General features: G+C 36.9%; 1 protein-coding gene across 10 annotated transcripts in view; it reads right to left on the bottom strand.

Moving 5' to 3' along the window:
* Window positions 1–15,402, bottom strand: part of LOC105209296 (kazrin) — a 93,917-nt gene that overhangs the window by 19,733 nt on the left and 58,782 nt on the right. For 6 of the 10 annotated variants that reach the window (XM_054233438.1, XM_054233440.1, XM_054233441.1 and 3 more), the window contains exons 5-10: window positions 2,565–3,470; window positions 2,441–2,501; window positions 2,193–2,380; window positions 1,595–2,107; window positions 1,277–1,438; window positions 1,009–1,153 (exon numbers count right to left, since the gene is read on the bottom strand). In XM_054233438.1, coding sequence (XP_054089413.1) covers window positions 1,009–1,153; window positions 1,277–1,438; window positions 1,595–2,107; window positions 2,193–2,380; window positions 2,441–2,501; window positions 2,565–3,470 — 1,975 coding nt within the window. Of the gene's footprint in view, window positions 1–1,008; window positions 1,154–1,276; window positions 1,439–1,594; window positions 2,108–2,192; window positions 2,502–2,564; window positions 3,471–15,402 lie in introns of all 10 variants that reach the window. The other 4 variants (XM_054233439.1, XM_054233445.1, XM_054233436.1 and 1 more) reach the window with 2 other exon arrangements.

The raw sequence follows: 15,402 nt of genomic DNA, 5'->3' as shown, positions 1-15,402 counted from the left end.
AAAAAATTTTTTTTTTTAATAAAAAAAAATATTTTTTCTTTCTTAAATTCTTAAAAGATTATAAAAAATTAAATTTAACAGTTTTTGTAAAAAAAATATATATAGTATTAATACCTATTTTTTTAAAGATTTTATTATAGAAAATAAAAAAAATTCTTATTATATTAAAATAAAATATTTTTCTTAAATTTTTTTTTTTTTAATTAAAAAAAATATATTTTCTTATAACATATCTTAAAATTTTTTTTTCCTAAATTCTTAAAAAAAAAATATTTTTTCTTTCTTAAATTCTTAAAAGATTATAAAAAATCAAATTTAACAATTTTTATAAAATAAATATATATAGTATTAATACCTATTTTTTTAAAGATTTTATTATAAAAAATAAAAAAAAAATTGATATATAAATAAATATTCAGTTTATATACATAATTTTAAAATATATTATAATTATAAAACTAATAAAATGACGGCGTAACAAGCGTTTTAATGCAAGCTTTTGTGGGATTTGAGCGCTTAAGAATGGTGAAAGACACTTCTAAATATGCAGAACTATATGTATTGAAACTATGGATGGGACTATGTGCATGATAGCGAACTAATGGAGAGCATAAAAAATATTTAAAAATATAACTGTAAAAAAACAATTATTATGGAAAAAATATAAAAATTTAATAATAATAGTAAAATGACTAAAAAGAGAAAATATAAAAATCCAAATTAACTTCTAACCAACGACAAAAAAAATAAAAAATTATACACAATAAAACTAACAACTCAAACGCAGGCATGTCATTTTATGAACATTTGGAAAATCAAAATAATTTACTTGCTAGCATGTTTACATACTAGTAGCATACACATTTATGTAATAATATGGTAAATATAAAAACGTACTTTACACACTTACGCTACATACACACAGAGTTACGAGTAAAATTTTTGGTGAAATGACAGTAATAACGAGAGAGATGATATGAATTTGTAGTTGCAATAAATTTGCCTTACCTTGCGGGCAATATGAGCGCATCGAATTCCGTTGTGAGATGACGCCGTATGATATTCTTAGATGGTGGTATACCCAATGCTGTGGCCATGGTATCACCCGAAAATGATGGTTCCAATACGACAAGACCGCCATGCACGCCGCTGTCTGCAGTGACATAAAATATATATATTTTAAAATAAATAATTATTATATATATGTATTTCATATATTGAAGAATCAAAATATAGTTCAGCAAGTCCAGTAGTTATGTATACTTTCATTTATTACCTTTCAAATTCTCAGCATATTCACCCAAATCAATCGATCTCGCCCAGCGTATAAAACGCTGATTAGTCCACACAATTGGATCTGTGTCCACATTTTCCGATTGTACACGACGCATGGCCAGTGTTTGGCGATCATATTTCACAATGCGTAGAACGTGGATGCCTAGAGAAAAGTACAATAGTTTTAAAAAAAGTTTCAACATAATAATTAACTATCCTTAAACCACTTGAAAATTCATATTTTCTGTATTATTCAAAAATCACTTAACCTCACTTTTCGCAAAACTTCAAAAACCACATAACCTCAACGCAAACTCACCATGCACAATACTGGCTTGATGGAATTTACGCGTCACACCCAAAAACTTCTCCAATTCCTTCTTCGACAGCGTGTCCAGCATGCGCGCATCAACCAGCGAATGCAAAAACGAATCAGCATATTGCGGCAAACCGATGTCGGGCAGCCACTCGGAAGCCACCCAAGTGTGTCCGAGCTGTGTTATCATTGGATAGCGTACCATTTCTGGTCTACGTTGTTCTTCAATGGCCAAACGCAATTTTTTGCGATGCATTGGATGCACCAAACCCAAACCAGCTTCCAATTCACCATCATTCAATTCGAGCAACACCTTGCCACTTTTCACATTCTCCGCACAACGCGTGCTATATTGGGGCATGCCGAGCGCCACCTCCAGCCAGGCAAGTACTTGCGAGGCGCGCCATCTTTCCATGGGCAGTTGTGCGGCGTCACGCAGTAGACGCAACTTCTCGGCATAACCCTCTTCGGAGAGTGGACTCCATGAGTAGTCAGCGTCTGAAAGATATGGAGTTACTAAAATAGATAAAGGGTTAGTTGATGACGCTTATTAGTGGGTTAGTTGTGATGAAAGTATGAATTTGTTGTAGTTACGACTTACATTCAACAGCGCCATCTGCTGAGAGTGCTTTATTTTTATTACGCGAACGTGCGAATACACGTGAAATGCTACCCCAAGTACCGCCACGTCCGTTACGTGCACTTAGTGTGCCGGTTTTTGGTGCGAATTTGCGCGCTACAGCGCCAGGACCATCCGACTCTACGGGCGAGCCGAGCTGTTCCACGGATCTGTTAATAAAAAATGGAAAACTGAATGAACTGTGCAACATTGAGTAAAATGAACTGTACCTCGAGTAAGCGGCCGAGTTCAGTGGTGACAGAGTTGGACTACGTTCTTTTGGAGTGCCATCTAGAATTAAAATATTTACAATACAATAAAGCTTTAATCAATTATCAAACACCTTTCACTTACATTGATACATATTTTGACTAGAGACCAGTGAGATGCTATCTGGATCGACTGTTATACATGGTCCATTCTCGCAAGTGCCATCACTAAAGTTTAAATCTCCACCGGTACTTTCGCGATCACTGCTATTGCGCAAACCCGAATCGTTCGAACAGGAGTTGCGATCACCCGCCGTTGCGCCGGAGCCACCACTCAAACTGCTGCTAAACGCCGATAAAGAATTCGAATTGCCACGCCCACTGTCGTCATTTCGCATTACATTGTTCGCTGTCACCGTTGCGTTCATTTGATTTATCATAGCCGAAGCGGCCGACGGCGGTGTTAGTGGTGCGAACGACAGCAAGCTCTCCTGATCGGACAAACAGCCGGAGAGTTGACGCCGCGCCTCCTGCAGCTGATCCTGCAAACGTTGCAGCTGTAGATCGCGCGCATTCAATTGTTGCGCCAACGCCAATGAACGTTCGGCCTCATCGCGCGCCTGTTTTAATAATTGCCAACGTTCGCGCTCACGATCACCGGTCAGTTTTGCATTATTGGTTTCCGTTTCACGCACACGATCTTGAAAGTTGCGTATAAAATCACGCAGCTCCTGTTCCTTGTCTTGCAGTGAGGCGCAGAGTTGCTTTACCTGTGCAAGCAGATCACTTTTGTCTGCGCGTAATTTCTTACGTTCGATGCGTAGTGTCATTATTTGACTTTTTGCTGAACGCAGTTCGGCTTCAAGCCGATCGACACGCTGTTGTGGCATGCTGCCGCTGCCATCGGTCGAATGTGCATCGCCACAGCTGTTGGAGTCTGAAAGATCGATACCGCCAACAGCGCCCTCTGGTGAGTTCTCCAATAGCTTGCGTAAGCGGTGTATCTCCGCGCTAAGTCGCTCATTTTCCTCGCGCAGTTTTGTGGGGGAATCTGAAAAGAAAGGAGTGAAATATATTTCGTAAATGCGCTCGGAAAACTATGTTTTTCTGTTTTCGATTTTGGTAATGCAGAGAGGTCAACAGATAAACCTTTCCGGTTCTATATAAAATCTAAACGCGTATTCTAGAGGCATAATTGGATGTTTGGAAATGAGAAAAAGCAACACGGAGAGCTTTGTCTCCTGAAATAGCTAACAACATATAATAACAGTAATTAAATTTGAATTATTCTCTCATCAAAATGAAGCTAACAACTTAACAACGAAACTATGAAATTACTATGGTAACAACGAATTAATGAAAACAATGCAAAACAAACAAGAAAACACTGGTTGAAGTGATGTGAAAGCAAAGATCAACAAAATTAACGCAACATAGTGCGAAAACAATTACATTAATTCTAAATACGCTGCTAATTAAGTGAACAACGGAGGCAAAGAGCGAACGCGCATAGCAATTTGTTGGGAATGGATGATTTACAAACAAATAACTAAATTGAATACACTTGCTGTAACCGAGGGAGTACACAATGGGACTAAGTGAATTTAACTGAAACAGGAATGAGATTGTATTAGCGTGGAATATTGAAATTAATTTATAAGCGTATAAGTATATATGTATTTACTGGAATATGAAGGATATGACTTTAATATCTGTAAAGAGCCGCTTGAATCTTGCTGAAAAAAGGTAACATAAATATGTCGAGTTCATATCTAAGAAAATTCATTCACATTGGCTTAATGCTTTTAAATGGAATTCTCTATCTCAGCACCTACTGGACTAACTTCAACCAATCGGATCGGATAGGTGTTTTCAAAATATAACGGGAATTTTCGTTTTTTTTTTTTTAATATTTGTTCTTTCGTCTATATTCTTCTAAAGTCATGTCATGAAATAAGACTAGGCTAATTACAAACAATTGGATTACAATCATGCCTACTTCCTATAGACATGATTTCATATTTCTCAAACTTCTATTAGGATACCGGAATATAACTTCTACAAATACTGATTGCAAAATGTAGCAATTCTAAATATTTTTTTTTATAAATAAGTACTGGAGCAATTACTTTAAAGCCCTAAATACAATCTATACACAAAATTTAGATTTTCTCAAAAAGAGAATTTAATTTAAGAGATTAATTTAAGTTTGAACTACCTTGCCTTGGTGCCGTCATTAATAGAGCGTCATCAAATTCTGTTTAAATGCAAATATGTATAAAGGTGTGTATATTTGTCTGTTCTACCTTCAAAGTAGATTAGTCGTGGGGGAAAGTTTCCATTCAAGGTTTCTGAATTAATTCAGCAATCTGCTTACCTGCATGAATCACTGAACTGAACTTTAACTTATCATTGCGATTACCAACGCAACTATTGAAGCTATAGTTTTGTTGTTGTTATTATTGTTGTTGCTTAGCTACCTACTCAATTCACTGTCGATGTGCACTTGCTGTTGCTCACCTTGTTGTTTCTGCGCATTAATGGTTGCAAAGGGATTGTTAACCCATAACCCCACTAAACGGTCGAGTGACAACGCGTCCGCTGCGCGTCAAGAGTATTGCCATAGTGACCGATCTTAAAGATATCGACATTAATTTAGCAACCGAGCAGACAACGCATTAGTCAGTTTACTTGCAACGATTGTATATTTTTATGAATTCTAATTCTTTTGTTTTTGTACTGTCTGCCCTTTTTCACATAAATCACTCACTCAATCATATTGTTGAGTTTTCAATTGTCATAGGGTGTCGTTGGTAAACATAAACTGATGGTGAAGAGCGCTCTGTTTTTTTTTTTCATTTTTCATTTCAGCGAATTTTTTAGCAGCAAAAATAAAGGCAAAACAATGGCGAAAAGTTCACAAAAGGCGTGGGAGGCGGCTTATGAATGTCAACGTTTGATGTTTGCCACGGTGGAAAAGTCAAATATTGCAAATTTTTGTTTGTTTGCTTTCGTTTATTAATATTATTTTTTGTTCTTTTGTTTTTGCACAAATAAACTTTTTGTTTTTTCAGTTGAAAAGGTTAGGTCACCGCCATTGTTTGCGTGTTTGCTATTTGCCAGCCGCAGGATGGATGATTTTCAAAGATAATGATGTTGGTGAAAGTAATCGTTTGATGTTGGTAATAATGAGGTTGTTGTTGTTTTTTATATTTTATATATTTTTTTTCTTTTGTTTTTTTTAGTTATGTTGTTGTATGGTAAAAGCGCGAAAATGCGCGATTGATGGCGATAATAACTATAATAAATCATTTGGATTACGAAATTTTCAATTTGCTCACATAACTGTAAATATGACATCATATTTTGTTGTTGTTTGTAAATAACTGTTCAGTTGTGATTGATGTTTTGCGCATGTAAACAATTTAATGAAATTAAATACAAATGTGTAATCAATACGGTTTTAATTTCAGCGTACAGGGCAGGGTGTGTTCAAAAAGTAACGGGATTTTTGAAATTTCGCAATTTTTGAAGAGTCCAGTAGCCGCTAAGATTAGACGTGTTTTTATGAGTTTGAAGATTATCGTTTGTTAATAAAAGCTCACATTTCGTTGCTTATTCGTGCATTCTTGATCAAAAAGAATACCGTAACGATATCTCCGTCTCCATATTCGTCAAACACGGTTCGGTATGACTTTCTCAAATTTCGAAAAATAAAGAGAAAAGAGAAGAAAAGAGCCTTCGAATCGAATGGGGTCTATTTTGACGTAGATGAATGAATGAATATTAAAAAAAAAAAAAAATCGAAAATTCCCGTTATTTTTTGAACGCACCTCGTTTTTGTAGCCGCCTTCTTTATAACAGTTAAATTTATAATTTTTTGTTTGTAATTATTAATAATCTGATATTTTTTGCAAATAAAAATAACTATTTCAGTGTCATACAATTACTGTATTTACACTTCGTATGAAATGATTAAAATATTATATTCATAAAGTATAAATTTTGCGAAAAAAAAATTGGATTGAGATTCGAAGGTTAAGATGTGACATGACTGATAAGGGAGCAGATATTTCTATAACAATAAAAGAGTCGCGAGCAATAATTTTATTTAAGCAATAAGCATTCAATAATATGAGCAAATAAAATTCGAATTTAAGATAAATTTAGTGGTAATGAAATTATACATTTTTTTTTAATTTTTAAACACAACAACAACAACAACAAAAGCCTTCATATATTTTTCCAGCATTAAATTGTTATTACTTTCATAAAAGTGAAATATTTCATTTAATTTAATATACTCATTTTGCAGTTGAGTTAAATTTAGAATCAAATAAAAACGCCGTTCTTTGATAATAAAGTTTTCACAATATTCCCCATTTACTGCAGACATTTACACACATGCGTGACTGCAATGGCAATTTAAATGCCATACAAATAAACTAAATCAATACGAATTGCAGCTCATATGCGCTAACGAATAATTTATACGCGCCAGCGCACTTAAACACTCACTTATATGAGGTCATATTTATGCAATTAAAAAATGCATTTATGTGTGATTTTAACTTGTACGCACAATAAATATATTGCTGAGTTATTAAATAACATATAGTTTTACGCAGCAGTTGAATTTTTTAAATGCCACACATTTTTTCTTTTTTTTTTCTTTCAGCAAATGAATTGCGTTGCGGTTAATACACGAATCATGATTGCAAATGCGCGCAAGTCAAAAAAGTTATTAAACTCTCAATCGAAATGAAATTTCTTTATGCCATCAAAAAGAAAAAACAAATAACAGTATCAGCATGATGAACTATAAACAATTCAGCGCTTTTATTTCAAGTAGAGAAAACGAAAAAATTCATTATGACGATTATAAGCCACAAAATATTCAATTTAATGCATAACTGTGCCGTAACGGTGCATGATAAAGGAAATATTTGCTCAATTTGTGCTGCTTTTACGAGTACGAAAAATAAATTATTTACACACAGACACACACACACATACATATATATAACAGATTTTATATACTGTAAGTAGATTTAAAGACATTAAGTTTAATACGCTTGCAAGTGTGGTTGCTCATACGCCACGTGCGCCATTGTGCGCTGTACATACAATGGCGGTTGTTAAAATTAAGCGTGTGTATAAAAGAAAATATTTTTAGTTGGAAAATGCTAACACAACTACATAACCACCAACAGCAATAGCATTTGTTGAGCATGTGTAATAGTTGTGTATGTAGTCCCTCCCCCCCCACAGTTCTATAGTTATAATGCGATTTTATCGTAAGTATCACATGAAATTCACACAATAGAAATAACAAAGGCGGCATTGAATTTCGAAATTAATAGAAATTTCTAGCTTAGTTCAATATCGAGTATAAATTTAATGGTTTATAGTAAATTGTAAGCGGTAAAAGCGAATCGTAAACTGGCTTTTATAGTCAAAAATTACTCATACGCCGTGTTGTGCTGCTATTTTAGTTAAGTCTTTTATTATAAGCAATAATAATATTGGATTTTATTGAGTGTATAAGAGAAGAATATAAATTTAGTTGGAAAGAAATATAGTATTTTACAAATAAAATCCTACAATTTTATTCAATAGAAATTAATTGTTTTCAGTATGAAGTCACTATATTCAGCATTCCAAAGTATTATTCATTTAAAATCCATGAAAAATAATATATAAATTTATATTTTCCCAAAATTTCTGTTAAATTGACCTCACTTAGTTAGGCATCGTTTATTTATCGAAATTTTAACAAATCTTTTAAGAGCATAATTCAAAACAGCATAATATTAGGGTGTCAAATATCTCATTTCCGCTTTTTTGCTCTTTATTCAATGCTTTATAAAAAGTATTACAGTGATCGGATTTAGTTCAAATATGCGCTTTCGTTCGATAATATGTTTCCATCTAAACGACAACTTTGCCGTTTGCGCAGAACTGGGACAGCCACTTTTCACAAGCCTCGTTTGAGTTCAAATTTACACCATCAAAGGCGTTCGCCATGAACAGGAACAGAATGGTGGATGCGATAAAACCTCCCATCCGAGCTCCCGTAGCTTCTGACAAGTCATCAACGAAGTGTTCTGACCATCGCCTACTTCAAGCGGTCCAGTTGTTCACACAAGATGGTAGAATTAAGCGTCTGGCCATATGGGAGCAGCTCATAGTGGACTTCCAATCCCACCAAACACGCAGCAAAACCTTCCTGGCCATCAATCCTGGCTTGGCCATTGTTTGGGACGATTCACCGGCCTTCGACCACGACCGTTTTCGCTTGATATAGTCGTATGTGATCAATTTTCCGTCGCCAGTCACCATCCGCTTCAAAAATGGGTCGAGTTCAAACCGTTTCAGCAGCATATCGCGGGTGTTGATATGGTCCAGGAGTTTTTTCGCGTCAAATCACCTTCTGCAGATAGTTTAAAATGGTTTGGTGACTAACTCCCATCTCCTGGGCGATGTTACGAGATGCCGGTCTATATCGATGTTTTCTATGATTTGATCGGTATTCGTCGTCGCAGGTCTTCCGCCAGCTGGCTTATCCATGGTGTCGTTTTCACCCGCTCTGAATCGTCGAAACCATTATTCCACAGTTCGACGCGATAGAGTACTATCCCCCAGAACACCATTAATCTCACGGAACGTTTTTCTAGCGGAATTGCCTTTAATGAACGAAAACTTTTGAATCTCGGCATTATTGAACTCCATGTTTACACGCCTATAACTGTTGAACGCACTATCCAAATTAATCATGCAGAGCGTCGTTTTGTAGGTTATGTCAAGATCTTTCAAGGATGTATAGTATTGTCAGAGATATTAGACAACTTTACATATGCTATATATATAAATGTTTCAATGGATTCCTAATATTTTCTTGGCATCCCAATTCTGGTTTTAGAAATCGGCCCTCAACTACGCTTGCTTTCCCACAAAAAATAGTCTAAAGGCGTTAAATCGCATGATCTTGGTGGCCAACTTACGGGTCCATTTCTTGAGATGAATTGTTCTCCGAAGTTTTCCCTCAAAATGGCCATAGAATCGCGAGCTGTGTGGCATGTAGCGCCATCTTGTTGAAACCACATGTCAACCAAGTTCAGTTCTTCCATTTTTGGCAACAAAAAGTTTGTTAGCATCGAACGATAGCGATCGCCATTCACCGTAACGTTGCGTCCAACAGCATCTTTGAAAAAATACGGTCCAATGATTCCACCAGCGTACAAACCACACCAAACAGTGCATTTTTCGGGATGCATGGGCAGTTCTTGAACGGCTTCTGGTTGCTCTTCACCCCAAATGCGGCAATTTTGCTTATTTACGTAGCCATTCAACCAGAAATGAGCCTCATCGCTGAACAAAATTTGTCGATAAAAAAGCGGATTTTCTGCCAACTTTTCTAGGGCCCATTCACTGAAAATTCGACGTTGTGGCAGATCGTTCGGCTTCAGTTCTTGCACGAGCTGTATTTTATACGGTTTTACACCAAGATCTTTGCGTAAAATCTTCCATGTGGTCGAATAACACAAACCCAATTGCTGCGAACGGCGACGAATCGACATTTCACGGTCTTCAGCCACACTCTCAGAAACAGACGCAATATTCTCTTCTGTACGCACTGTACGCATTCGTGTGGTTGGTTTAATGTCCAATAAAGTAAACTGAGTGCGAAACTTGGTCACAATCGCATTAATTGTTTGCTCACTTGGTCGATTATGTAGACCATAAATCGGACGTAAAGCGCGAAACACATTTCGAACCGAACACTGATTTTGGTAATAAAATTCAATGATTTGCAAGCGTTGCTCGTTAGTAAGTCTATTCATGATGAAATGTCAAAGCATACTGAGCATCTTTCTCTTTGACACCATGTCTGAAATCCCACGTGATCTGTCAAATACTAATGCATGAAAATCCTAACCTCAAAAAAATCACCCGTTATATAAAAATTTACATAAATAAATTGCGAGAGTATAAAATTAAACCCAAACTTATCCCTTCCTTACTTGTTTTTGAAATAATTTGTTTCAAAAGTTTTATTACTTATGCATTTGTCCTGTATTGGCAAGTCCTGAAGCCTCATAATTTCTTAAAAGTCGCGTCAAGCGCTGGCATCGATAAGGAAGGCTTGATAAGGAAGGCTAAAGAAAGTAAAATAAATTTTTATACTCTCGCAACAAATGTTGCTAAAGAGAGTATTATAGTTTTGTTCACATAACGGTTGTTTGTAACACCTAAAACTAAACGAATTAGATATAGGGTTATATATTCCAAAGTGATCAGGGTGAAGAGTGGAGTTCAAATCCGAATGTCTGTCTGTCCGTCCGTCCGTCTGTGCAAGCTGTAACTTGAGTAAAAATTAAGATATCTTGATGAAACTTGGCACACTTATTTCTTGGCACCATAGGAAGGTTGCTTTCGGACCACTGCCACGTCCATAAAATGGCGAAAACCGAAAACACATAAAGTGCCATAACTAAGCCATAAATAAAGCTATGGAAAAATTTGGTATGAAGGATCACACTATGAAGGGGCATATTTGGATGTAATTTTTTTGGGGAAGTGGGCGTGACTCCGCCCCCAAATCGGTTTTTTGTATATATCTCGCAAACCAATAGAGCTATATAAACCAAACTTTCTGCAGTCGTTTTTTTAGCCACTTCCTAATACAGACCAAAAATGAAAGAAATCGGATCATAACCACGCCCACCTCCCATACAAAAGTTAGGTTGAAAATTACTAAAAGTGGGTTAACTCACTAACGAAAAACGTCAGAAACACTAAATTTCACATAAGAAATGGCAGATGAAAGCTGCACTCAGATTTTTTTATGAAATGGAAAATGGGCGTGGCGTCGCCCACTTATGGGTCAAAAACCATATCTCAGGAACTACTCAACCGATTTCAATGAAACTTGGTTTGTAATAGTTTCCTTACATCCCAATGATATGTTGTGAAAATAGGCCAAATCGCTTCACAACCACGCTTACTTCCTATATACCAGAACTTTGAAGACAATCTGAATCGTTTACTTTACAATATATAAAGTAAGCACTAGTGAAGATATCGGTGTAGAACCTTGCACAAATACTATGTTAATAGTGTGGCAGCCCCATTCTAAAAATTGCCGAAATCGGACCATAGGTTTTTAAGGCCCCATATATCGAACACGAGGACCTCGGTGCTTCTAGCCTAATATTATGGTTTCCAACTTTCAATGGACTTTATACAATATATATGACGAATATGTGGGTCAAATTGTGTATTATATAATATAAATAAAGTTAAATAAATAAAATGCGAGAGTACAAAATGTTCGGTTACACCCGAACTTAGTCCTTCCTTTCTTGTTTAAGTTAACCCAGTATTAAATCAGTTAAGAATGGCGGTTTCCTGATATCCTAAATAATTGCAATAGCTACTAAGAATAACCACATATTTAACACAAATTATTTTACTTAAAATATTTTGAAGAGCAATGCATACAAAGGGATAAGCGAAACATTTAAAATGAAAAGACACTCTGCTGTTCTCAGATGTAGGATAGTGAGATGTTGGAGTAACACCAAATTTCATAGAATACCAAAAAGACACAGACTAAACAAACAATTCTCCTAAAAGACAAAAGCAACAAAGATCTGTCTACATTTGCAGTTAAATAGCTTATCATAAGCGAACATGCATACATACATACAATGGCAATTAGCAGAGCTGCTACGCATTTACTAAAATACAAACTCACATACATAGACACACATATTTACATATTTGTATGTACCGAAAATTGAAATGAATGCCAACAACTGAAGTGTCTTTAGCAAGGCAAAACCATACTCTAGTGAACACAAGTGGCTTGGAATGTGCGAAGAAATCTCAGCTTCCGCTCATGCAAATCACGCAATAAACAAATTTTGTTGGTTTTGTTGTTATTTAGGCACACTTCACTGAATAGCAGGCAATAAAATCGTTTAATTAAAAATTCACAATTTCAGAAAACAGAAAACAGAAGCAAAAACACAACAACAACAACAACAGTAACCAAAAATAAAAGTAAGGAAAAACTGTTGCCAACGAGCAGATTGTTTGTTGCTGTTGTCAATGTTACAATTGAGGGTTATCAGGAATGCCAGCACAAAGCAATCAGTGCACGAATGTACATATGTTTGAAGTGAATAAGTGGAGAAAGCGAAGCTGGATTGCAACAACTCAACACTGAACTCAAGAAGAAAGCTGCTGGAATACAGGTTTGTGGAAATTTAATTTTCTTTTATAAGTGGTGGCACAAGTCTAAACAAGCCGCGGAGGGGATATTTACATCCTAACATACATACATACTTACAAGCCATGCAGGTCTCAACTTAAAGTTGTTGGTATATGCATGCAAGCAAATCTGTGTGGCAATGTATGTATGTATATTGTACACATAAAATCACTAGAAGCTTGCACTGTCCAGCTTAATAGCCTGGCAAAGCCTTGAGTGTTCACCATGCACTCTAATGGCATACGGCATAGTCCAGTTGACCAGCTTTATCGCATGCATTCCTATGCACAAGACACAAAGCCGCTCAGTGTCGGCCGAAAAACGCATTTACGCGCATACGAGTACTCACATAGGCAAACACTCATTTAGCCAAGTAAAGTGCGGGTATCAGCTAACAACAATGCCACCATATTGGAAAGTGGTTGGCCTTTGCAAGACAACGCAGGCACGCGCACATACACATGTATAAAGGTTGTATTCGCAGTGTATTTGATATAACGAAAAAGACTATACTTTCTCAGTAAGGCCACTGTTATTACGGTAATGGTTGGCATACAAATGGACATGCATAAGTGTTCACTTTCTATCGAGCGTACTGTGTGAAAGACTAAAGCCCACCGTCAACGAACTGATTGGACCTTATCAGTGTGGCTTTAGACCTGGAAAATCGACAACTGACCAGATATTCACCATGCGCCAAATCTTGGAGAAGACCCGTGAAAAGAGGATCGACACACACCACCTTTTTGTCGATTTTAAAGCTGCTTTCGACAGCACGAAAAGGAGTTGCCTTTACGCCGCGATGTATGAATTTGGTATCCCCGCAAAACTAATACGGCTGTGTAAATTGACGTTGAGCAACACCTAAAGCTCCGTCATGATTGGGAAGGACCTCTCCGAGCCGTTCGATACCAAACGAGGTTTCAGACAAGGAGACTCACTATCGTGCGACTTCTTTAACCTGATGCTGGAAAAAATTATAAGAGCTGCAGACCTAAACCGAGAAGGTACAATCTTCTACAAGAGTGTACAGCTCCTGGCGTACGCCGATGATATTGATATCATCGGAAGCAACAACCGCGCCGTTTGTTCTGCTTTTTCACGCATGGATAAGGAGGCGAAGCGAATGGGTCTGGAGGTGAATGAGGACAAGACGAAATATCTCCTGTCATCAAACAAACAGTCCGCGCATTCGCGTCTTGGCTCCCACGTCACTGTTGACAGTCATAACTTCGAGGTCGTAGATAATTTCGTATACCTGGGAACCAGCATCAACAACACGAACAATGTCAGCCTCGAAATCCAGCGCAGAATAACTCCTGCCAACAGGTGCTACTTTGGACTGAGTAGGCAATTGGACAGTAAAGTCCTCTCTCGACGAACCAAAATCAAGCTCTACAAGTCGCTTATCATTCCCGTCCTGCTTTACTGTTCAGAAGCTTGGACGATGTCAACATCAGATAAGACGACACTAGAGTTTTCGAGAGGAAAATTTTGCGTAAGATTTATGGTCCTCAGAACATTGGCAACGGCGAATACCGCAGACGGTGGAACGATGAGCTGTACGAGTTATACGACGACATTGACATAGTTCAGCGAATAAAAAGACAGCGGCTACGCTGGCTAGGTCATGTTGTCCGAATGGACGAAAACACTCCAGCCCTGAAAGTGTTCGATGCAGTACCCGCCGGAGGAAGCCGAGGAAGAGGAAGGCCTCCACTCTGTTGGAGGGACCAGGTGGAGAGCGACCTGGTTACACTTGGGATCTCCAACTGGCGCCGAACTGCGAAGGAGAGAGAGGTGGCGCACTATCGTCGATTCGGCTATAACCGGCTAAACGGTTGCAACGCCAATCACATACATACAAGTGTTCACTTTACATATGATTGATATGCATCAGTTGTGTTAAAAAAATAACGGGAATTTTCGTTTTTTGAAAAACATACAATTTATTCATTCGTCTACATTACTTTTGTTGCCTTCAAAATAGTGCCCAATCGATATGATGTTCTTATACCAGCGCTTCACCCGATCGTTGAAACACTTCTCAAACTCGATTTTTGGGATAGCATTTGGCTCTTTAACAATTTCTCGTATGCTTGTAAAACGACGGCCCTTTAAGATTCTTTTTACTTTGGAAATCGGAAAAACTTACATGGAATCTTATTTGGTAACAATTAGACTCCCCAAACCCGTGAGATTTTAAATTTCAAAATTCCCGATATTTTTTGAACACACCAACGAGGTTCTACAATAAATTGACTAGTTCCAATACACTACTGATGACCGGTTTTAAAGCGGATTTGAGGTAGATCGTTAAAAGTAGGTTCATTCGAAGAGGTTAAATTTAAGATGAAGAGCCCAGAACACAACCCCTGAGTAAAGCTATGTTAACGTAGTGGACATTAGAATGATCTGATCCTTACATTTTAGTGGCTTTTATACTCCGAAAAGACAATAGTTTTCGCGTAATTTCTAGCTGTTACATGAATTTGAACTGCCTCAGCCTCAGCCTTAAATCAAGCTAGTTTGAAATAACTTCAATCTTTAGTAAAAACTATATTGAATTTCCTACAGCATCCTATCAAAATCCCAACTAACATACCGACAAACCACCATATGCAAATTGAAAATCCAAGCGGACAACAAATCTTTACATCATTGTGTGTAACACAATCACCAACACTGCCATCAAAAGCCTGTC

This window comes from Zeugodacus cucurbitae, chromosome 6 (assembly GCF_028554725.1).
Source record: "Zeugodacus cucurbitae isolate PBARC_wt_2022May chromosome 6, idZeuCucr1.2, whole genome shotgun sequence".
NCBI classification, from domain to species: Eukaryota; Metazoa; Arthropoda; class Insecta; order Diptera; family Tephritidae; genus Zeugodacus; species Zeugodacus cucurbitae.
The sequence above is the reverse complement of the archived record's forward strand: the minus strand, read 5'-3'. Positions and strand labels throughout refer to the sequence as shown.